The sequence below is a fragment of the Dromiciops gliroides genome, chromosome 1 (genome assembly GCF_019393635.1).
Source record: "Dromiciops gliroides isolate mDroGli1 chromosome 1, mDroGli1.pri, whole genome shotgun sequence".
Classification (NCBI taxonomy): Eukaryota; Metazoa; Chordata; class Mammalia; order Microbiotheria; family Microbiotheriidae; genus Dromiciops; species Dromiciops gliroides.
The window spans coordinates 675046589-675068935 of NC_057861.1; the positions used below are offsets into that span (position 1 = coordinate 675046589).

The following is a 22347-nucleotide window of genomic DNA, read 5'->3' on the forward strand; positions in this document are numbered from 1 at the left end:
TGAGGTTTCTTGAGCAGGAGTATGACAGATTTGTGCTTTGAGAAATATCAATCTGGTAGCTGTGTGAAGGAAGAGGCTGCTCCCATTTGATTGATAGAGAATAACACCAAGCCCAGCTCAGGATGAAGGCTCAGTAACCAGGACAGAGGTTAATGGTATGAAGCAAAGTGGTCAGGTAGGGTCTAGGGGGGTGCTTGTTCAGGTATAGGTTGGACTAGGTGGCCTCTGAGATCCTTCCCAATTCTATAAATATTCTTAGGCTCCCAGATTCCCCACCCATCCAGAGACCCCGTGGAGCAGCTTGGCCTCTGCTTCCCTCTTGTGGCCATTCTTGGCCATTGCCAAAAGGAGGACCCCCCCCCTTTCCCCCCACCCACACACCTTCTCTTGGGCTTTCCTTTTTCTTCTCCCCTCCTTTCTTGCTCTGGAAGGCCAATCCAGGCCACCCTCCCATTGACATTCTTATTAAGATGCCCTATCCCTAATCATCAATACAAAGGAATGATTCAGTAATGGCATAACCTCGGGCAGTGTGCTAAAGTTGGTGGAAAGTTAATTTCTAGGGTTGGATTTCTAATCACATCATGATCGGGTCACCAGCCTATGTCCTGATGTCCTGAGACCCTTCCCCTTACTCCAACTTCTTAGATCAGTGGGTTGTATGGTCATTTCAAGGAGTCTGCTAAGTCTAAACTATTTTTAGAATATACCCAAGACATTTTAAGTTCTAAATATTGGTAGTTATTTTCTTGTTCAGTTGTTTTCAGCCATGTCTGCCTCTTTGTGACCCCATTAGGGATTTTCTTGACAAAGAGTGTGGAGTGGTTTGCCATTCCTTCTCCAACTCATTTTACAGATGAGGAAACTGAGGCAAACATTTGAATTCAGGTCTTCTTGACTCCAGCCTTGGCTCTCTAACCACTGAGCAACCTAGCTGCCCTGATAGCACTCAATAAAGTACTCAATAAAATTTAATAGTATATAGGGTTGGGGCAGCTAGGTGGCACAGTGGATAGAGCACGGGCCTTGGATTCAGGAGGACCTGAGTTCAAATCTGGCCTCGGACACTTGACACTTAACTAGCTGTGTGACCCTGGGCAAGTCACTTAACCCCAATTGCCTCACCAAAAAAAAAAAAAAAAAAGAGTATATAGGGTGGTACAGTGGAGAGAGCACTGGGTTTGGAATCAGGAAGACTAATCTTTCTGACTTCAAATCTGGCCTCAGACATTTACTAGCTGTGTGACCCTGAGTAAGTCACTTAATTCTGTTTGCCTCAGCTCCTCATCTATAAAATGAGCTGGAGAAGGAAATGGCAAACCTCTCCAGTTTCTCTGCCAAGAAAACCCCAAATGGATTCAGGAAGAGTTGGACAGGGCTAAACAACAACAAGAAGGGGTCCTAAGACCAAAAAGTTTGAGAACTATCGCCTTAAGCCACTCTCCCACCTCATGAGGCCAGAGGTGGGGCCCTCAATTCTTCCTTTGTCTGGTTAATAGGGAAATCATCTGGCCAGGCTAAGGTAACTGGCAAAGGGAAGCTAGTCTGGTTCATGAAAAAGAGCTGGGACTACAAGCTGGGTGGACTACAAGCACAACAAGAAAGCATAGCAGCCTAAAGACAGTTAATGTCCTCTTAGGTTTCATTACCAGAGAGGCTAAGTGTCCAAAATGAGGAACATATGATAGTCCTACTGTTCTATGCCCTGATTAGATAGCATCTACACCATTTCATTTGGTCCTGAACACTACATTTTAGGAAGGCTGTTGATCCATTAGAATCCAGAGAAGGGCAATCAAGAAGTAGAAAGTCTTCAGAATCGCATCAGATAATGACCATTTGAAGAAAATGGAGACATTGAATCACACGATAGTTGTCTTCAAGTATTTTAAGGGCTGTCCTGTGGGTCATTGATTAGACTCTTTACCCATGCTAGTCAAAGAGGACATAACTAGGGGCAACGAAAGGAGGTTGTAGAGAGGCAGAATTCCTCTCCATGTAGTAAACAGCTAGGACTGTCCCAAAGTAGGGTTGGGGCAGATGGTATGAGTCTCTATCATGGGAGGTCTATAAACAGGAACAGGATGATAAACACTTGACAGGCTCAGGGAGGGAAAAGATTTCTCAGGTCACCTAAATCCATCCAACTGCCCACCCAGAACAGGAAGCCCCTCTACAACATTTCTAAAAAGGGAAAAAACCTCCTTACAATCAGAAATGACTTACAGTGAAGTGAGCCACTTCAAAAGGCAGTGAATTAGGGGACAGGTAGGTGGCACAGTGGATAAAGCACTGGCCCTGGATTCAGGAGGACCTGAGTTCAAATCTGGCCTCAGACAGTTGACACTTACTAGCTGTGTGACCCTGGGCAAGTCACTTAACCCTCATTGCCCCACAAACAAAGACACAAAAGGCAGTAAATTTCCCCCTTACTGGCAGTCTTCAAACAGAACTTGATGACTATTGGTTGAGGGTGTTATATGCTTCAGATAGGGACTGGATGGACGAATTTTATGGTCCTTTGTGGTTCTGAGAGTCTTTGATTTTGTAACCTCTGATTGACAGGTGACTTCTCTCCCAAGGTAGTCCATTCCGTGTTGGACAGCTTTAGCTATTAAGAAAGTCTTGGGGCAGCTAGGTGGCTCAGTGGATAGAGCACCAGCCCTGAAGTCAGGAGTACCTGAGTTCAAATCTGGCCTCAGACACTTAACTCTTACTAGCTGTGTGACCCCGGGTAAGTCATTTAACCCCAATTGCCTCACACACACACTCAAAAAGAAAGAAAGTCTTCATTTTATTCCATGAAAGTCTGACTCCTTGTAACTTTTACCCATTGTTCCTAGTTCTGCTCTCTGGAGTCAAGCAGAACAAATTCAGTAACAAGTGGAGAAACATGATGGTATTTGATTAAGGGTCAAAGGAGACAGAAACAGGTGGTTTTGTATCTGAGAATACTATAGACCACCTGTAAAGAAAGAGGAGAGGAGTTTGGGAAAAGATCACAAGCCTAGTACAGAATTATCCAGACTTCTGATAAAGCTTTTCACTTCCCTCCCTCTTTCTCCTCTTTTGCCTTTTCCTGTCCCCCTCTTCTCTCCCTCTTCTTCTCTCTCCCTCCATCTCTCTTCTCTCTCTATTTCTTTTCCTCTCACTCTTTCTTCTCTATTTTCTTCTCCCTCCCCCCCTACTTCTCTCCCACCATCCCTCTTTCTCTTTAAGAAAAGCAGAGTGGCTAATAACTTCTTGACTTGCCTTGGTGATAATCCAAACCTTTAAAAATGGAGAAACCAGCAAAAGGAATTCTATTTCCTGTCTTAATCTTACTAATGAGAAGAACCAGTTGCTGGGGTACAAATGAAGGGAACCTTTGGTGGGGAATGATCATTCTCTAGTAGAGTTTATCATAGACCTCAGACACTTGATACTTACTAGCTGTGTGACCCTGGGCAAGTTACTTAACCCTCACTGCCCCACAAAAAAGAAAGAAAGAAAGAAAGAAAGAAAGAAAGAAAGAAAGAAAGAAAGAAAGAAAGAAAGAAAGAAAGAAAGAAAGAAAGAAAGAAAGAAAGAAAGAAAGAAAGAAAGAAAGAAAGAAAGAAAGAAAGGAAGGAAGGAAGGAAGGAAGGAAGGAAGGAAGGAAGGAAGGAAGGAAGGAAGGAAGGAAGGAAGGAAGGAAGGAAGGAAGGAAGGAAGGAAGGAAGGAAGTTTGAGGGGAATCAGCCCAGGAAGGATGGGAGATGAATGAATGAATGTCATTACAGCTGACATTACAGCTCAGGCTGAAAAGACAATATTTGGATTAAAAAAACCAGTTTCACAAGACCAAGGTGAAGCAGGCATGGCCAACATGTTGTGTCCTCAATTAAAATGTAAGTTCCTTAAGGGCAGAGACTTTGTGGATCCCTAGTGCCTATGATAGGGGATGACACATAGTAGGCCTGAACTTGCTCATATGTAAAATGGCACTAGGGGGCTGAGGTCCCCTCTAGATTTCAACCTATGATCTTATGATGCTAGGGACTTAATAAAGCCTAGGGAGAAAAAAAAAAGGAAAAGAAAAAAAAAAGCCTAGGGAGGCTGCTTGACTGATAGCCGTTCATCTGAAATAGCAGTGAAATAAAACAAATGCAATCTTACCCTGCATTTTGAGAGGCACAGTGTTCATCTAGGACTAAGAAAGTAACAGCCCTGCTAGATGCCACCAGGCAACACAATGGATAGAGCCTGGGGTCAGGAAGACTAGAGTTCAAATCTTTCCTCAGATATTTATTTACTAGTTGTGTGACTCTGGGAAAGTCACTTAACCTCTGTCTGTTTTGGTTTGTTCAATTGTAAAATGGGGATAGTAACAGCTACTACCTTTAAAGCTTGTTGTGAGGATCATATGAGATATCTGTAAAGTGCTTAGCACAGTGCTTGGCTTATAGCAGGCTCTAACTATATATATGCCTTGTTGTTGTTGTTGTTGTTGTTGTTTGTCCTTCATTCTCAAAGATGACCATGACGTGGGGGGAGGGGGTGATGTCATAACTTGCAGTGAATTGGATTTAAGTGAGGGAGGCTGTGCAAGGTCACCACCCTCACTCTCTCCTCCACAGCCATCCAATTCCAATGGCAAGATATACATCAGGACGACTGGAGAGGGCCCCAGATGTTAGAGGTAATTGGAGTTAAGTGACTTGCCCAGAGTCACACTACTGGGAAGTGTATGAGGTGATAATTGAACTCAAGTCCTCATGACTCCAGAGCCAGTGTTCTATCCACTATGCCACCTAGCTGCCCTGATGTCTTCTTGTATCAACTCAATCTTATCTGGAGGGAGGGGTTCAGCTAAGCCTGGATGTCTGGAAACTAAGGGAGAATGATGGTGCAGTGAGCCAGCCAGGCCAAGAGTAGAGGTTAGCATGGCCAAACTCATGACCTAAGTGTGTGGCTCACATATATGTAAGCACTAGGCTGGGGAGTAGGGGGAAAGTTAGTCCTGGGTGACAAAGCTCTAAAGGTACAAAGATTTTCTTGAGTCTTCAACAACAAATCATTTAAAAGCCTCTCAGTCCCTTGGGGCCAAAGAAGATGAACTAGGTCCATTCCTATCCCAGGCTCAGGAATAGTGAGGGAATACAGAGCTCCTCTCTCCATTTAGAAAGAGTTGGGTTCCCAAGGGAAATTGATGGAAAAACTGTTTATGTTGCAGTTTGTTTGTATGCATGAGTAGGTGGTTTCAGGTGGTAGAAAAGGCACTGTTTGTAGACATTCAGTATGTGTGTGTGTGTGAGTATACATATATATATGTTTGTATGCATACATAGCTTAAAACCACATGGACTTAGAACACTCATACACACAGTATATACACACACATGCACACACGTGTGCATGCATGCAGTGTCCCAAATGTCTTAGTGCAGTTTAAAGCCATTGATGTGGTGGAGGGGAAAGTCCTGCATTGCAGTGTTGGCTGTCATCCTTATGAGCTTTGTGACCCTTGGGCATCTGACCTATCTGATCTTTGGCCGGGCCTCACAGGGTGCTAGAGAAATGAAAGCTACTGTTATCACCAGGTATGTACATGTGCGTATAGATGGACAGCGGAGACCAGGGTTTACCTGCCAGCTGAGGGTGGTTTTTTTACAATTTTAATACAATAAAATTTTATTTGAAAATAATGTATTTTTTAAAAAATGTAAGAATCCATCTTAGCTCCAGGGCTTTACAAAAGCAGACTGGGGGTGGGATTTGGCCAGCTGGCTGCAGACGAGAAGGGGAGGATATATCCACATACACACTACCATGTATCCCTCGTACATAGTAGGTGCTTAATAAGTGCATGACTATTATAGAGAGCACGGGTGTATGCCATTGGTGGGGGCATGAGGAGGGATGTGCGGCGTAGGCCCAAGGACTGTCAGCAAATGAGCACGTGTGCATGAAGATACAGTGCACTTCAGGGATTAGTGCGTGGGTGTGCTTGCTTGCAGGAGGGGTGCAGGGCTGATGTGAGCAGGTGTGTGTGGGTGCACGTGTACACAGCGGGTATGGAACATGGAAGTGTACAGGGCGGGGAAATTGAGGTGGGCTTGAAGAGGGGAAGCTGGTACAGGGAGCATTTTGAAGGCAGCTCCAATCTGTGACAAGATCCCAGAAGACCCCAGGGGACGCTGGGAGCAGACAGCGATGGCTTCAGACATCTACTCTTTAATGCAAACACAAAATCCAGGGATCGCCCCGCAGCCCTCCCGGCCTCCCTCTGCACTCCCACCAATCCGGGCCCTCTGCGGCATGTGGGGGTCCCAGCCGTCCCCAGTGTCTGTCAATATGTCAGAGGAGTGAGGATGAACAGCCGGTCCTCCTCCTTTCGGATCCACCGCATCAGCTTGTGCACAGCGCTGATGGCGGAAGCCTTGGTGCCCAAGGGACTGTAGCACATATACAGTTCAAAGGCTCCTGTCACCTATGGGAGGGAGGGCATGGTCACACCTCTGGAGACCCCAGGGGGAAGGGCCTCTGCCACAGGTGTAAGAGGGAAGCTGCTCCTGAGTCTGACTGACGAGGAAGCCAGCACCCCAAAGGATCATGATTACCATCCTCCCTCCACCCCAACCCCAGACCAGCCCCTGGAATCCCAATCTCCCCCCTATGCAGTGTGTAGGACCCTGATTCCTCAGCACTGACAGCTCAGGTCAAATGGATCCCAGGCAGTGGGAGAGAAGGGACTTCCAGCCCTCTGCCCCTTACCAAGGCCAGAAGGTTCTCATTGGGTCCCGTGTAGTAGATGGTTTTGAGGGGGCGGGAGGCATTGTGGGCACGGCTGTGTAGGTACTGATAGAGGCCCAGCAGTCGCTCCTGTTCCTCCTCACTTACGTATGGGTCCTCAATCTCTGGGCTGGGGAGGAAGTGGACAAGAGGGGAAACATGAGACTTGGCAGGATCATCGATCCAGAGCTAAACAGGACAGCTAGGCAGATGCATCCAGTCCAACCCCCTGATTTTACAGATGTGGAAACTGAGGCACAGAGTTTGAGTGACTTTCCAAGGCTGCACAAGGCAAAGCGTGTATATATGTCTGTCTGTGTGTATGTGAATGTGTGCATCAGAATAACATACTGAAAAACATGCCAGATTTGGAGTCAAAAGACCTAATTGAAACTCAACCCCTGACATTCATTCACATTCACATAGGACCTTTGGTCAAATCTCTCCCTCCCTCTGATGATGTTTCCTCATCTCTAATATGGGAACAATCATCCTTGCACCATCTACCTCACAAGGTTATGGGAAAAGCCTTTTCTTAACCCTAAAGTTCTGAAGGAATGGGAGGGGTGTGTGTGTGTGTGTGTGTGTGTGTGTGTGTGTGTGTGTGTGTGTACATACAAGTGCACTGTAGCCTCCATCCAAACCTAAGCTCCCCAGAGAAAAGACTACCATCAGCACCACATCCCTCACTTTTACAAAGCACTTTAAAGGGTACAAATTGATTGATTTCCATTATCTCCTTTGAGAAGCACTCCCCTGTCAGATGAGGCCTACTTGAGAGGGAGGCCAGAACTCTGCATTCAGACCAGGTGTTCAAGGGGCATTCTGTTCCTTCCTGCCTGTGTACCTTTACAAAAGACCGGGCCTCAGTTTCCTCGTGTTGAAAGGAGGGATTGGGTGTAGACAGACCCCAAGGTCTCTTCTAGCTCTAAGTCTTATGTTCTTCTTCATTTTCTTTTTTTTTTTTTTTGGCCAGGCAATTGGGGTTAAGTGACTTTCCCAGGGTCACACAGTTAGTAAGTGTAAAGTGTCTGAGGCCAGATTTGAACTCGGGACCTCCTGACTCCAGGGTCGGTGCTCTATCCACTGTACCACCTAGCTGCCCCATTCTTCCTCATTTTCACAAAGATTTCCCGAGTCCCTGTCTGGTTGTATGGGGTGCTACAGTAAGACAGATTCACAAGGTGTCAAAGGGAATTAGAGGCAATTATTCAGAGATTTAACTCAGAGGTTAAAGTCACTTAATCTCTTTTGGCCTCAATTTCCACATCTGTAAAGTGGAGATAATAATAACACTTATCTGCCAGGGTTGTTGTGAGCCTCAAATTAGATTTTTGTATCTAGATATCCATGTCTATATGTGTGTGTGTGTGTGTGTGTATATATGTATACACACACACACACACATATATACACATACATATACATATACACATACATATACATATATATATATATATATATATATGTAAAGAGCTTTGAAAACCTTAAGGCACTATATAAATGTTATTAATGAAGATGATAATGATAATAGTAATAAATCCCCTACTTCTAAGAAGAGCTGCCTTGGTGATGACCACTCTTCAATTCCTCTGCTTCTTTTTGCCTCCTACTTCTCTATTCCTTGAAGCTCTTGCTCTAGCTGTCTGACCCTTTCCTTATTCATCTCAGTTTAAGGGGGCTGGGATAGTGGGTGTTCCTGGATCTCCCAGGGTGGAAGGCCCCTCCTCAAACTCAAATTCTGGTAGCATACAGCTTGTAGCTCTGTGACAGGAAAGTGAGTGTGTTTAAGGATACTCGTGTGTGTGTGTGTGTGTGTGTGTGTGCGCGCGCGCGCACGCGCGCGCACGCACACGCACGCTGAGACTGATGGGGGAGGAAGGAGGGAATGAGGAGAGGCAGGGAGCCCAGACCACCTGTACCTCCATGGGTGGGATATGTTCTCTGCTTCAGCACTGTCACTTGTCATTTCTAGAACACCTGGAAAGTATAGAAAGCTTTTGCCCCCTACTGTAAGGTGGACAGTACAAGGCCTGTTGTTCCCATCTTGCAGATGAGGCAGCTCAGAGAGAAAAGAAAAATATATAGTCATGTAGTTACTACGCGTTGAAGATAGGATTCAGCCCCAGCTGTCTGGACTCCAGAGCCTTCAGGGCTGTGTCTTCCTAGAGCAGTCCCTCCCACAGTGCAGAAAAGCAGAGTGTGGGATAGTGGCAATCCGGCCCAATGTGGGGTCTGGAGAACACAGCTCAAGTCCTGCTTTTGAGTTCTGTGACATTGGCCGTATCACTTACACAGTCTGGACCATTACCCTCTGTAAGTTTATACATCACCATCAGGCCTGCAGTAAGTAATACCCTGACCCCTGGGCCTTGCCATCTTCCCTGTGGCTAACCCCTGCCATGAGTATTGTCTCCCTCATGTCTCAATTTTCTGTTGATATTCCTATTGCTTCATGCACTAATAAGCTTAATAAGGTTCTTTTCATTCATTGCACAAAGTGGGGCCAATACTTACATGACATGCCTCTCTTGGCTGGTTTTTAAAAAGTGTTTTGTAAATCTTCGAGTTACATAGAAATGTGAGTTGTCATTATTCTCCCAGGGGGTACGTACTCCAATAACCTTGCATGGGGGAATCAAGAAGCCCTGCCCTGTGACTCAGTCCTGCCTCAGCTTTAGCTCAGCCTCAATCTCAGATCTCAGAGAACACCCCATCCTGTTGGTAATCCCAAGGCAGAAGCACTGGTCTGTGGTCAAGTCCATCTATACCAGTGGTCTGGCAGTCCCTGATGGGGGCGGGGGGAGGAGGGGCCTCTCACCTGGTGAAGAGCCCTGAGCTCTTAGACTTGTAGATGAAGTGGCGAAGGTCTGGGATGCCTACTTGGGCCACACTGTAGAAGGGGGTACGCAGTGCCTCCCTCAGCATGTGATGGGCCCCGCGCTTTTTCAACCGCTCCTGGAAACGGCGGCGGCAGTCTGAGACCGTGAAGAAGTCCTCTCGGTCAGTGGAGACCAGGAGCAGGCACAGGTCTGTGTCTGGCTCAAGGTAGGAGATGTGCACGTGGAAGAAGCCCCCTGAGTTGAATTTGGGGAGGCAGATGGGCGTCCAGGCCTCTCCTTCTCGAAAGGACGATGAGGAGCTGATGAGGTTAAAGAGAAGGTGGAGGTCGATGGGGTGAAGGAATTGGTCCTTCTTCCGCACCAGAGACACCAGCTGGTTCCGGGATAGCAAGATGGAAAAGACGAGGCTCTTGGCCCGGGCCTGCTGCAGGCTGGTGCTCACAGCATCCCGCACGCTGGCTGCCAGGGGCAGGCAACGGGCGGCTCCCATCAGGAAGCTGGGGTCACGGGCCATGAGCTGCAGCAGGTTGTCGGTGATACGCTCAGAGCCCGAAAGCAGCCGCCGTAGGTCATAATTCTGCTTTTGCTGGAAGATGTGATTGAGCTGGGTCCAGGTGAGAAGACTGAGGATCTGGTAATAGATGTATAACAGCTCCTGGGCAATCTCTTGCTCCGACTGGCGGGTGCGGGCCACAGCTACCAGCACCAGGGGGCTCCGGCGGACAAACACCACCTTGTAGCCATCTGGTGGAAGGGTGAGAAAAAAGCAGCCCGGTGAGAGGGAGGTCCCTCTCCTGCTCAAGGGTCCATTGTAGCTCCCAGATGGAAAAATGCCCCCCTTCCCAATTTGCCTGCTGAATTTCTACCCACCTGAGAAAGCCCAACTCAAAAGTCACCTCCTCCAGGAAGCTACCCCTGATCCCCTCCCAGTCAGCACTGATTTAGATCTTACAGAGAACAATTCTGGCCCTCTCATATGCTTGCCACATGCTATTGTACATGAAAACGATCTGGTTTTGTCTTATCTTTCTACTGGCCTATGAGCACCTTAAGGACAAAGACAATGTCTTCTTTCATTTTGTATCTCACAAATTCAACATTCAGGTGATGTTTAAGAAATGTTGGTTGTGTGGGTGTAAAAAGCTTCTCAATCTAACCTCCAAAGCTCTCAGAGATCCCTGGCTTCCCAGGCACAGTCAGGCTTATCTTCTTCTTACTCGGCTTATTTATGGGTCTGAAAGCATTTGTGTACATGGGGCCTGGTGTCCCCTTGGACTGGGAGCTCCCTGAGGGTAGGATCCATGTCTTGCTCCAAAACTGGAGGCATCCTGAGGATAGAGGTTGTCTTTTGCGCCCCCCCCCCCAGATCAGATGCTGACTGCAGACAGGGACTGTGTTTTGTCTCAGATTAGGGGCTTCCTAAGGGTAGGTCCTGTGTCTTCCACTTGGACTGGGGGCTCCCTGAAGGCAAGCACTATGTCTACCCTTTAGATAAAGAATGTGCCTGGATTTGGGATGGGAAACCTGTGGTGTCTAGCTATCAGCCTGAGGGATTCCTCAAGGCCAGGGTTATATGTTCCCCATCAGGTGGGATCCACAAGAACAGGCCCCTTCCCTGAATCAAGCTTAGTCCAGACCTGTGCACACAGGGCTAATCTGATGCATGATGTAAACTGAATGCGTCTAGAAGGAAACCAGCGAGAAATGGGAGGAAGAAGCTTTCTATCACAGCCTCCTGGGGGCTGGCCAGAGATCTCCAAGGGGATTGGGGAGAGGCTGCCTGTGTTCCTCCCTCCGCCATTCCCCTTCCCAAGGCAGGCCTTACCTGCATGGATGGAGCGAATAGCATTCTTGTCAGCTTCCAGGAAAGACACCAGAGCCACCATGACCCCCATCGTGCTGGACAGCGCCTCCTCTGAGCCGTAGCGGGAGTAGACAGGCTTCCCTGCCTCACTCAGCACAAAGATGTGCTTCTGGTGGAGCCGCCACGTTTCGACTGCATCCTCTTCATCGCCCTCCCCGGCCTCTCCCTCCCTCGGGGCTTCTGAGGCCCTTCGCTCCCCAGGTCCCGAAGACTCGACACAGTCCTCAGGCTCTGGGCGCATCTCCTCTTCTAGGTCCCGGGCCACACCAGTCAGCTGGGTGCTCAGCTCACTGAAGTCTTTGCTGATCTGTCGCATGTCTGATGCGGTAGCCCGAGGCTGGGCGCTGGTTCCTTCCTCAGGATTGCCCCCCGTGGCTTCCCCATCCTCAGACTCTGTCAGGTCCTCGTAAGAACGGGCATGGACAAACATGGCACCTTCCTGACCAGCCCCTGCCAACCAAAAAACCAGACTCTCAGGAGAGGGGCACATCCTCATCCAATTGGCTCTTCATTTTCTATGTTGTGGCTTAACCACAAGCATGGGACTGGTGCCCTCGACACACACAGCTGTTTCTGTGCAGTTTCACCCCCTCGTTAATCAGCCTATGCTTAGGGAATCTCAGGGGATCATGGCCAAAGAAGAGCAGGAAAGGAGATATCGTGTGCTTCCCTTGCCAAAAACCCCACAACCAAACCAACACCCAGTGCTATCTATGGTGCTTTCCTGCGCCAGACAGAAATTACTTTTGGAGGCACCATGATATAGCGGATTTGGAGTCCCAAGGCCGAGGTATGAAGTCCAACTCTGCTATTTACTAGCTTGAGCCCTCGGATGGGCCTCGGTTTCTTCAGCTGTAAAATGAGACGATTGAACCAGATGAGCTCTAAGGGACCCTCCAGCTCCAAGTTTTCTCATTCTGTGATTCTTGGGTGATTTCCCACACTTTGACATTAGCCATACAGCTGTCCTCCGTCACTGTGGATAACCGCACAGCATTTCACACATTGCTTTTCAGCATTCACTGTTTATTCCATCAGCCCCTTCTCCCCATCCTTGAGGGACAGATGGAATTAAGGATGATCTCCAATAGGCCTCAGGGCATGGCAGGGGCCGGCTGGCTCAGGGGCCTTCAGATACGGGAGCAGGGGCTGAATTTACCTTCTCTATGTTCTCTCTAGCAGCTGACCCATTTGTGGGGTCTAGGGTTCACCTCCTCCTCCTAAAAATACAGTGCCATCCCCACTGTATATGTGGTGAGGCTGAGCTCCAAGGTAGGATGGGAAAGTACCTTACCTGGTCACAGAATCTCCCATCTAGATGGGGCCTTGGAGGGTCTCTAGTATGGTGAGTAGCTGAGAAGAAACCCTCCTACAATAGCCTCCCAAAGTGGCCATCCAGCTGTTACCTGAAAACCCAAGGACATAAAGTGTTTTCTGCCTCCCAAGACAGACAGCTCTCCTGGTGAGGAAGCCTTCCATAGACCAAGCCAGACTGGTCTGTCTACAACTTCTACCCGATGCCTCTCGGGCAGGATCCAAAAGTGGCTCATATGTGAAAGCCCTTCAGATACTCAGAGACGGCTGCCATGGCCTCCCCTGGGCCTCCTCCTCTTCTCTAGGCTAAGGGTTCCATCAGGTTCTTCAGCCAATGGCTTGTTTTTCAGTTCCCTCACTCTCCTGGAATCCCTTTACTTTGGCAGCATCCTTCCTAAAACTGAACTGAGTACCTAGGACTGATGTGCTCTAACCAAGGTACAGGATGGGGGCACCCGAAAACCTCCCTGTTCTAGACCTTCTGCTTCTATGTCAGTGTTCTCTGTGAACACAGCTGAATGGTACCACGAATAGAACACTTGGCCTGGAGTCAAGAAGACCTTGAGGGGCAGCTAGGTGGCACAGTGGATAGAGCACCGGCCCTGGAGTCAGGAGGACCTGAGTTCAAATCCAGCCTCAGACACTTAACACTTACTAGCTGTGTGACCCTGGGCAAGTCGCTTAACCCCAGTTGCCTCACTTTAAAAAAAAAAAGAAGAAGAAGGCCTTGACTTCAAATCCAACTTCAGAGACTTGCAAGCTGGGCAAGGCACTGAACCTGTTTGCCTCAGTTTCCTCACCTATAAAGTGGGGATAATAAATATTGCCTGCTTCCCAGGATTGCTGTGAGAGTCAAATGAGATACTTGTCAAGTGCTTGGCATATAGTAGGTTCTATCTAAATGGTTCTATTAGCTTTTTGGCTACCTTGTCAGATGCTGACTTATACTGAGCTTGCAGTCCACTAAAATCTGTAGGCCACCAGATCTTTTTCATGTGAAATATTGTTTAGCTCTGCCTCCCCTAACCTGTATTTATGCACTGAATTTTTTAAAAATTCAAATGATTGGGGGCAGCTAGGTGGCGCAGTGGATAGAGCACCGGCCCTGGAATCAGGAGTACCTGAGTTCAAATCCAGCCCTCAGACACTTAACACTTACTAGCTGTGTGACCCTGGGCAAGTCACTTAACCCCAATTGCCTCACTAAAAAAAAATTTAAAAAAAAATAAAAAATTCAAATGATTTTCCTCATCTAAGGAAAGCCGCTAAGAGAGGAGTGGCTATTCTTCATTCCTTTATGAACTCAGGTACCTGCCCCAAATCAAGGTGCCTCATTCCTTCTCTCTCAAAGGAGGAGGTGAAGAAGACAAAGAGAGGATGATCTATTCCATTCCATAGTCATGATTTTCCCTCCTCCCTACCCCCCAAAAGTCCTGCCTGGGGAAGTCCCTATCTGCATGTCTAATCAGTCTGTTATCTCACTGTAGGAGGTAGGGCATGCCTGGGTTCCCTAGGGTCTGCAGGAAATCCTCCCCCACAGGAAGAAAAGCCATCCTGGGGCTGGCATTAACCATTTCCACGCCCCTGGGGTTCTGAGCTGGGGCTCTCTGGAACCCTGTGTCTGGCACAGAATGCCCATTTGCCCTTGCTCCCTCTGGGCAAGTCTAGAGGTTAGCTGGTGATACCAGGGCCACCTCTGTGCTGTGAGGGTAGCAGAGGAAAAACTGGGAGAAGGAAGTTGATGAGGTCTGCCTCTGAGCCCTTCCCTTCCCCCCAGGATGAGAAGCATGACAATTCAATGGAAAGGGCCATGGACCTTGCGGGCAGAAAACCTGAGTTTGGATCCCAGAGCTGTCCCTTGCTAGCTGGGGGACTCTGGCCAAATGATTCACATCTCTGAACCTCTGTTTCTTCATCTACTAGATGGAGATAATCATACTCACATTACCTACCTTACGGGGGGTGGTTATAAAGATCAAAGAAAAGAACACTTTTTTTTCATGTGCAATATAAACATTAGCTAATGTTATAAAAAACTCTGGTTCTTTCAAGGCTCTATCTATCCCCTGCACAGAGCTGAAAAGTCACAGGTAGAAGTGGTTTGAATTAGAGCACCATCTCATGGACTCTTTTTTTTTTTGGCAGGGCAATGAGGGTTAAGTAACTTGCCCAGGGTCACACAGCTAGTGTCAAGTGTCAGAGGTGAGATTTGAACTCAGGTCCTCCTGAATCCAGGGCCAGTGCTTTATCCACTGTGCTACCTAACTGCCCTCATGGACTCTTATTGATGGGAGCTATGCCTCTGCCTGCAGGCCACCCCTCTACCTGCCTTACCTGGTTCTGTTCCCTGGGCCAGTCCTGGGGTTGGGCTCTCTGACCGCTCTGAACGCTGTCCATCGGAGGGGACCAAGGTACCATTGGTGGTTTCCCAGCTTTCTTTCTTATGCACATCAGCAGCCATATTCTTGCTTCAACCTGTAACCACAAACCAACAAGAGAAAGAACCATCAGGGGAGCTAGTGTAATTGGCGCTGTCGAGGTAACGCTCTGTTGGGTGGTAGAATGAGGCCTCCCTTACAATCAGGACACCCCAATCACTGTGTGAGCCATCCCTTCTCAGAGTCTCAGTTTCCTCACTGATAAAGGAGGGGATTGGATTGGATTTCTAATGCTCTCCCAGCCTCTGACATTTTATGTTTTAAGGTAAATTCTAGGCCTGACATTCGATGGTCTAAGGTCCCTTCCAGCTGTGATATCCTATGTGCTATTTCTTTCTCTCTTTCTTTTTTTTTTTTTTTGATGAGGCAATTGGGGTTAAGAGACTTGCCCAGGGTCACACAGCTAGTAAGTGTCAAGTGTCTGAGGTCAGATTTTAACTCAGGTCCTTCGGACTCCAGGGCCAGTGCTCTATCCACTGCACCACCCAGCTGCCCCTCTATGTGCTATTTCGTTTGTTTTTTTTTTGAGTGAGGCAATTAGGGTTAAGTGACTTGCCCAGGGTCACACAGCTAGTAATTGTTAAGTGTCTGAGGCCGGATTTGAACTCAGGTCCTCCTGAATCCAGGGCCAATGCTCTATCCACTGCGCCACCTAGCTGCCCCTCTATGTGCTATTTCTAAGGGCCCTCTTAAGCTCTGATAATTTGGGTTCTAAGAGTCCTCTCAGCTTACATGTAAACCCTGACCCCCAGAGGTACATCTGTCTACTTCATGCCTCTATTTCCCTCCATTAGAGGAGATAATCTACAGTTATCCCTTCCACAGCCTGGTTTTCCCCATTGTGGTTTTGATACATAGCAGGTTAGCATAAGAAACTAAATGGGAATTTTTTAGGAGTTTTGTGGAAGCCGTAGACCACATGTGAAAGCCAGCAGACAACACAGAAAAAGTTTAAAAACTCAGAAATGCATAAAATATATGTATAGTATTGTATAACATAGCCTATGACCAATAAATTTTATAAAGTTCTGTAAATATCCCATAAAAGAAAAGGAAAAAAAATTCAGACTTCTTCTCTGGTATGAAGGGTCAAAAATGTTATACAGATTTTTTAGATCATGGGGGTACCACACCCCTAACCTCTGCAATGTGGAAGAGATAACTGTAGAGCTAATCATTGCTAAAATAAAATACTCAAATGTATAACCTATATCATATTGCTTGCTGCCCTTGGGAGAGGGGAGGGAAGGGATGGAGGTAGGGGGAAGAAAAATCTGGAACTAAAAAAAAAATCTTTACATGTAACTGGAAACAAAATTTAAAATAAAATTAAATTAAAAAAAAATTTTTTAAATACTCCTAGCACAATGAGCTTTGTCCAAGAGTTGTTGTTTAGTCATTTTTCAGTCACGTCTGACTCTTTGTGACCCCTTTGGGGGTTTTCTTGGCAAAGAGATTAGAGTAGTTTGCCATTTCTCGATTGTTCATTGTTTATTATTCAAGAGAGGGAGGGATTAATATGAAAGTTTTATTTGACAATGTAGAGGAAAAGATGCCCAGCACTAAATACCTACTTGTTATAAATTGATTGCATGGGGCAGCTAGGTGGCGCAGTGGATAGAGCACGGGCCCTGGAGTCAGGAGACCGTGAGTTCAAATCCAGCCTCAGACACTTAACACTTACTAGCTGTGTGACCCTGGGCAAGTCACTTAACCCCAATTGCCTCACTAAAAAAAAAAAAAAAAAGATTAATAAATTGATTGCATGATGGAGCTGCCCACCTCCTTTCTAGACTGCCATAGGCTAGGAGGTTGCCTGAGAGCAAATCTTTCCCCCTCACAGGGCTACTGGTGCTCTCTTCTCTGGAAAACCCTACAACATGGTCCATCAGATGCTCTCTTTCTTCCCTTTCCCTTCTCTTGGAATGTCCTTCCCTTCTCTGTCTCTATTTGTTGAGCCTACTGGTCCTTCAAGATCCACTTCAAACTGGGTTCTCTTCATTGCAGACCTAGGGACTAGGGATCTGGAATATTACATGAGTTATTAATCATAGTCAATATATTCAGGTTTTTCTCCTTCATTCTTTAAAAATATTTATTACAGAGGCAGCTAGGTGGCACAGTGGATTAAGTACCCGCCCTGGATTCAGGAGGACCTGAGTTCAAATGCGACCTCAGACACTTGACACTTACTAGCTATGTGACCCTGGGCAAGTCACTTAACCCCCATTGCCCTGCAAAAAAAAATGTATATATATTACAAGTAATAGCACACTGGGTCCAGTTAAAAAAAACCCAAAAGTTCTTTTTCACTCATACCTTCCCCATCCTATTCTTTCATAGTAAGGAAGGAGATATTTGGAAAATAAATAACTGAGATATAAAATTGAAAGACATATATATGTATAATCATGTTAAACACATTTCCTCATTAGTCGTGTTGTAAAAGAAGAATCAGAACAAAAGAGAAAAACCACAAGAAAAAACCAAAAAAGACACATATAAAAATAAGACACTTTTTAAAAAAAGAAAGAAAAGACCTAGTACAAATGCTATCTCCTTCCCCCTACTTCTAACACACCCTATAATCCAGCCACAGTCATTGATTCTCTGGTGGAGAAGTGGAAAGTAAGTTCCTTGAGAATAGGGACCATTTCATTGTGAGTATGTTTATTTGTTGATTGGAAGTGAATTGTTGGCCAAAGTCTCTCCTAAGCAGAGAGGTCAGGAGCATGCTCTTTTCTACAACAGATATGTTCCTACTCAGATAACCAGGAGAGGGAGAGAGAGAGAGAGAGAGAGAGAGAGAGAGAGAGAGAGAGAGAGAGAGAGAGAGCGAGCGAGCACAAGTGCCAGCCCTAGCCACAATAAAGAAATCAAATCCCTAAGGAGCCCTTCTGAGGCTCAAGGGCTGGAGTTCTCTGGGTCCTGCCAGATGGCTCAGGGGGTGGGCAGATGGCTTCAAGGCTAACTCCTTTCCAGGAGAGCTCAGTGCTTTCCTGTACCACCCCCTGCCCCCAGTTTCTCCTTCCTTCCCCACCCCTCTGCTGAAAAATGCTATTCTCAGTAGGTTACTTGGCCAGTCTCTTCATAATCGTTGGTTAATTTCCCTCTAGTGACTTTAGGGAAGTATTTCTAGCCTGGTGAGAATGATGTAGAGACACTCTACAATTCACAATACACATATATACCTTCCAACTTTGAGGCTCAATTCCAAGATTCCCCAAATACCTCGTTTAGGAGAAACCTTGGATGTCTTAATCCAACCCATCCTTGGGCGAGAGGGAAGCAGTGTCCTGCCAGGGCACAAAGGAGTATCCTCACAGCCTAGGACAAGCCCTTCCCTGTGTTCTTTCTGCCTCTTGCAACAAAGTTTCCGGAATGCATCTCTTTTTGTTAGAAAGGGTGTTACAGTGTAGGAACTCACACAAAAGATAACATGGGGCCTCAGTGCTGGCTTCCCAAAAGGCCTCCTGCTATGAAACATACTTTTAGAATTAGAAGGGACCTCAGGGGTGATCTAGCCCAAGTACCTCCCTCAGTAGAAGGGGAAGGAATGGGAGAAGTCAGTCCCAGACTAACAGGAAAGGTGGCTTGGCTGGGGAGGTGCTGGAGGGTGAATGTGTACAACAAAGGTGGAGTAGGGCGGGGTGGCCTCCAGGGCCTCAGAGGAAGCCCTGACTGGGGTGCAGGGAGTCTCTACCGGCATGCTTGCTCAGCCCTAGGTCTGTGGTCCTGCCTCCTTCTGTGGGAGGACCACTCCCTTCTTTGACAAAGGCAGCTGGCTTCTTCTGAATGGACTCTAGGGTATCTGGTAGGCCTGGGATTCAGGGTGGCCCCTTTGTCGCAGAACTCCCAGGAACTTCCTCCCTATGCCCTCCTCCCGCTTCTCCCCTATTCTCTGGTTGGGAGGAAGGGGAAAGGCGAGGACCTGAGGATACATGCCATCCTGGGCATTTTGGTGGAAACTGCACTGTCTGTGGGGTTTTCTTGACAGAGATACTGGAGTGCTTTGCCATTTCCTTCACCACAAAGAAAGCAGCAGGAAGTCTGAATTACCTGAGCTCAGATATTCACTCTCTTACTTGTCACCCGTGTGACCTTGAGCAAGTCACTTTCTCTTAACAAACCTTAGTTTCCGCATCTATAAAATGAGTGGCTTGGTCTAGATGACCTCTAAAGTCCCTTCCAGTTCTAAATCCTATGATTCTCTGCTTTGTGAGGAGCCAGAACCCCCCAGTCCTCAACTGGACTTAAAGACTGATATTCAGATCCTGGGTTTAGGTGGGGTGTTCATCTTGGGGAGGGCCCAGAAGCCCACACCTGGTAAGGCAGGTGTGTGCCTCATCCCCGCCCCCGCCCTGAAGTGCCCTCTAGGCCCGCAGAGCCGGTAGATAGTGGGTCCAGCGGCAGCTCCTGCCCTCCCCTCCCCACACCCTAAGCCCAGAGCCCACAGACAGGAGCGGGCACACCCACCTGGCTTCTGCTCCAAGAAGGGGGCGAGCAGGTAAAGCACTGCTCTTAGCCAGATTCCCCGGAAGCTGGAGGGGCCCGGACAGGGCCCACCTAGTGAGCGAGGGATGCCAGGCCCCAGCAGTCCTCACTCTCCCAGCCCCTGACCATGGTGGCTTCCTAACTGCTGACCTCTGGCCACCACTGGAACTGCTGCAGCTCGAACCATCCTGTTCATCTCCAGCCCAGCCAGGAAAACAGTGCAAAACCACTTCTCCTCCCAAAGGTCAGTTTCCAGCGACTCGGCCCAACCTTCCCTCAGGTTGCATTGTGGGAATTGTAGTCCAAGAGCTGCTCAAGGCCCTGCAGTCCCCAGCAGCCTCCCTCAGTGCTCAGGGGGCGTGGTCTAGGGGAGGAAGGCTCCTACCTGGCTGGCTGCGCCCCTGACTCAGCGCACTTCTAAGAATGGCAAGGCCAGGCTCCTGGAAACAGCACTTCTTGAGCATCAGAGACCTGGCTCCTACTCCAGACTCTGCCAAGGCCTGGCCCTGTGGGGGTTGGGCAGATCCCTGTGGTTTAAATGGCAAGAGCTCTGGCTCTGGAGTTTGAGGACCTGGGTCTGCTACATGCTAGTGTTGTGGCTTGGGGCAAGTCATTTACCCACCCTACATTGTTGTTGTTGTTCTGTCATTTCAGTCGTGTCTGACTCTTGGGGTTCTCTTGGAAAAGATACTGGAGTGGTTTTGCCATCTCCTTCTCCAGCTCATTTTACAGATGAGGAAACCGAGGCAAGCAGGGTTAAGTGACTTGCTCAGGGTCACATGGCTAGTGTGACGGAAAACCAAAAGATAGTAATACATCTTTAAACAAAAGCACATCTGTAATACAATGATCAAGCCTCCCTTTTTCCTGTTAATCTCCCTTTCTATTTTGCAGAGGGGGAAGCAGAGTCAGGAACTTAGAATGCCATAGAATCTAGAGCCAGAAGGGCATCTTGCTGTTAGGTAGACCAACCCTCCTCCTTATTTCTCCCTTAGTTGCTAGCATTTGTCAAGGGTGGGGCAACTAGTGGATAGAGTGCTAGGCCAGGAGTCAGGAAAACTCATCTTCCTGAGTTCAAATCTAGCCTCAGACTCTTACTAGCTGTTTGCCTCAGTTTCCGCATCTGTAAAATGAGCTAGAGAAGGAAATGGCCAACTGCTCCAGTATTTTTGCAAAGAAAATCCCAGTTGGGGTCATGAAGAGTAGGACACGACTGAACAACAACAAAAATAACAAAGAGGTTATGTGTTAAAATATAATTTGAAGGGGCAGCTAGGTGGCACAGTGGATAAAGCACAGGCCTTGGATTCAGGAGGACCTAAGTTCAAATCCAGCCTCAGACACTTGACACTTACTAGCTGTGTGACCCTGGGCGAGTCACTTAACCCTCATTGCCCCACAAAAAAAAAAAAAGAAAGAAAAATACAATTTGAAGTTAACATTATAGAATAATAGTCGGAGGGCCGCTAGGTGGCACAGTGGATAAAGCACCAGCCCTGGATTCAGGAGGACCTGAGTTCAAATGTGACCTCAGACACTTGACACTTACTAGCTGTGTGATCCTGGGCTAGTTACTTAATCCTCATTGCCCCTGGCAGAGCTGGGAAGAATAATAGTCACTACTCGATTCCCATAAGTGTTCTCTGGGAGTGATCAAAGGGTGACCTTTCCCCTTGTCCATATCATTTTGTTTTGTTTTTTGTTTTTGGGGTGTTTTTTTTTTGGTGGGGCAATGAGGGTTAAGTGACTTGCCCAGGGTCACACAGCTAGTAAGTCTCAAGTGTCTGAGGCCAGATTTGAACTCAGGTCTTCCTGAATCCAGGGCCGGTGCTTTATCCACTGTACCACCTAGCTGCCCCTAATCCATATCATTTTAACCCTATCTGAATGGGGCCAAAGGGCACTCTGCTTCCCTCAGAAAGAGGGAGTTCCAGGCTAGAATTATATCTATATGCTTCCCTTACATGTTTTTAGTCTAAGGGATGGATATGTGTGATCAGGTTCAATCCAACTAATAGTCGCTATGTCTGGGTAGGAGAGAAGATTCTCTTCTTTAGATCCAAGGTTCGATCCCTTTCCCACAAAATATTAGTTCCACAATGAATACACATAGCATTTAGCTAAGAAAACACATTTATAAAAATTGAACAGCAAAACAGAAATAAGACAAGTACACACAGAAGAAGACTATATACCAGACAATACAGAGTAAAGGAACTCTTCCTTAGGGCGTGAGGCAATAAAGAGATGGGCTCTCACAAGAGAGAGAGAGTCCTGGATTTCACTCAAGGGGAAGTTCTCCTGAGTCTCTAGTGTAGCAAGTTAGGGATAGGGACATGGTACAGACTGCCATCTCCTTTCATGTCTCCGGAGCTAAAGTGTTCTCCTTCAGCAACCTGAAGTGAGATTGGCTCCTTCCATCTTCCCTCGTGAAGCTAGAAACCAGTAGTACCCAAAGCAACCTGATGCTCGTATAGTCCCAAAGAAGACTGAAGGAGACTGGAATTCTCCCATTCTGGCCAACACCACCCTGCGCCTTGTGGAGGGCAGGGCTTTCATCTTTACCTCTGAAGAGAGAGTCCCAGGCCAGTGGGCTTCGGGACTGGGGCTGCACAAAGAAAGACAAAAAATAACCCCTTCC

The 22347-nt window shown here is 47.4% G+C and overlaps 1 protein-coding gene across 3 annotated transcripts; it reads right to left on the minus strand.

Moving 5' to 3' along the window:
- Positions 1 to 6179: 6179 nt before the first annotated feature.
- Positions 6180 to 20038, minus strand: MON1A (MON1 homolog A, secretory trafficking associated). 3 transcript variants are annotated; one of them, XM_043978952.1, is made up of 6 exons: positions 19857 to 20038; positions 15109 to 15249; positions 11422 to 11910; positions 9575 to 10340; positions 6736 to 6883; positions 6180 to 6451 (listed from the first exon to the last, which is right to left on the minus strand). In XM_043978952.1, the coding sequence occupies exons 2-6, from the start codon at positions 15233 to 15235 to the stop codon at positions 6311 to 6313; spliced, it is 1671 nt and encodes a 556-aa protein (XP_043834887.1). In that variant the 5' UTR covers positions 15236 to 15249; positions 19857 to 20038; the 3' UTR covers positions 6180 to 6310. The 3 variants fall into 3 exon arrangements, with proteins under 3 accessions (XP_043834887.1, XP_043834886.1, XP_043834888.1); XM_043978951.1 differs by having other exon boundaries at positions 19689 to 20036; XM_043978953.1 differs by lacking the exon at positions 19857 to 20038 and adding an exon at positions 14453 to 14690 and having other exon boundaries at positions 11422 to 11913; positions 15109 to 15225.
- Positions 20039 to 22347: the final 2309 nt, after the last annotated feature.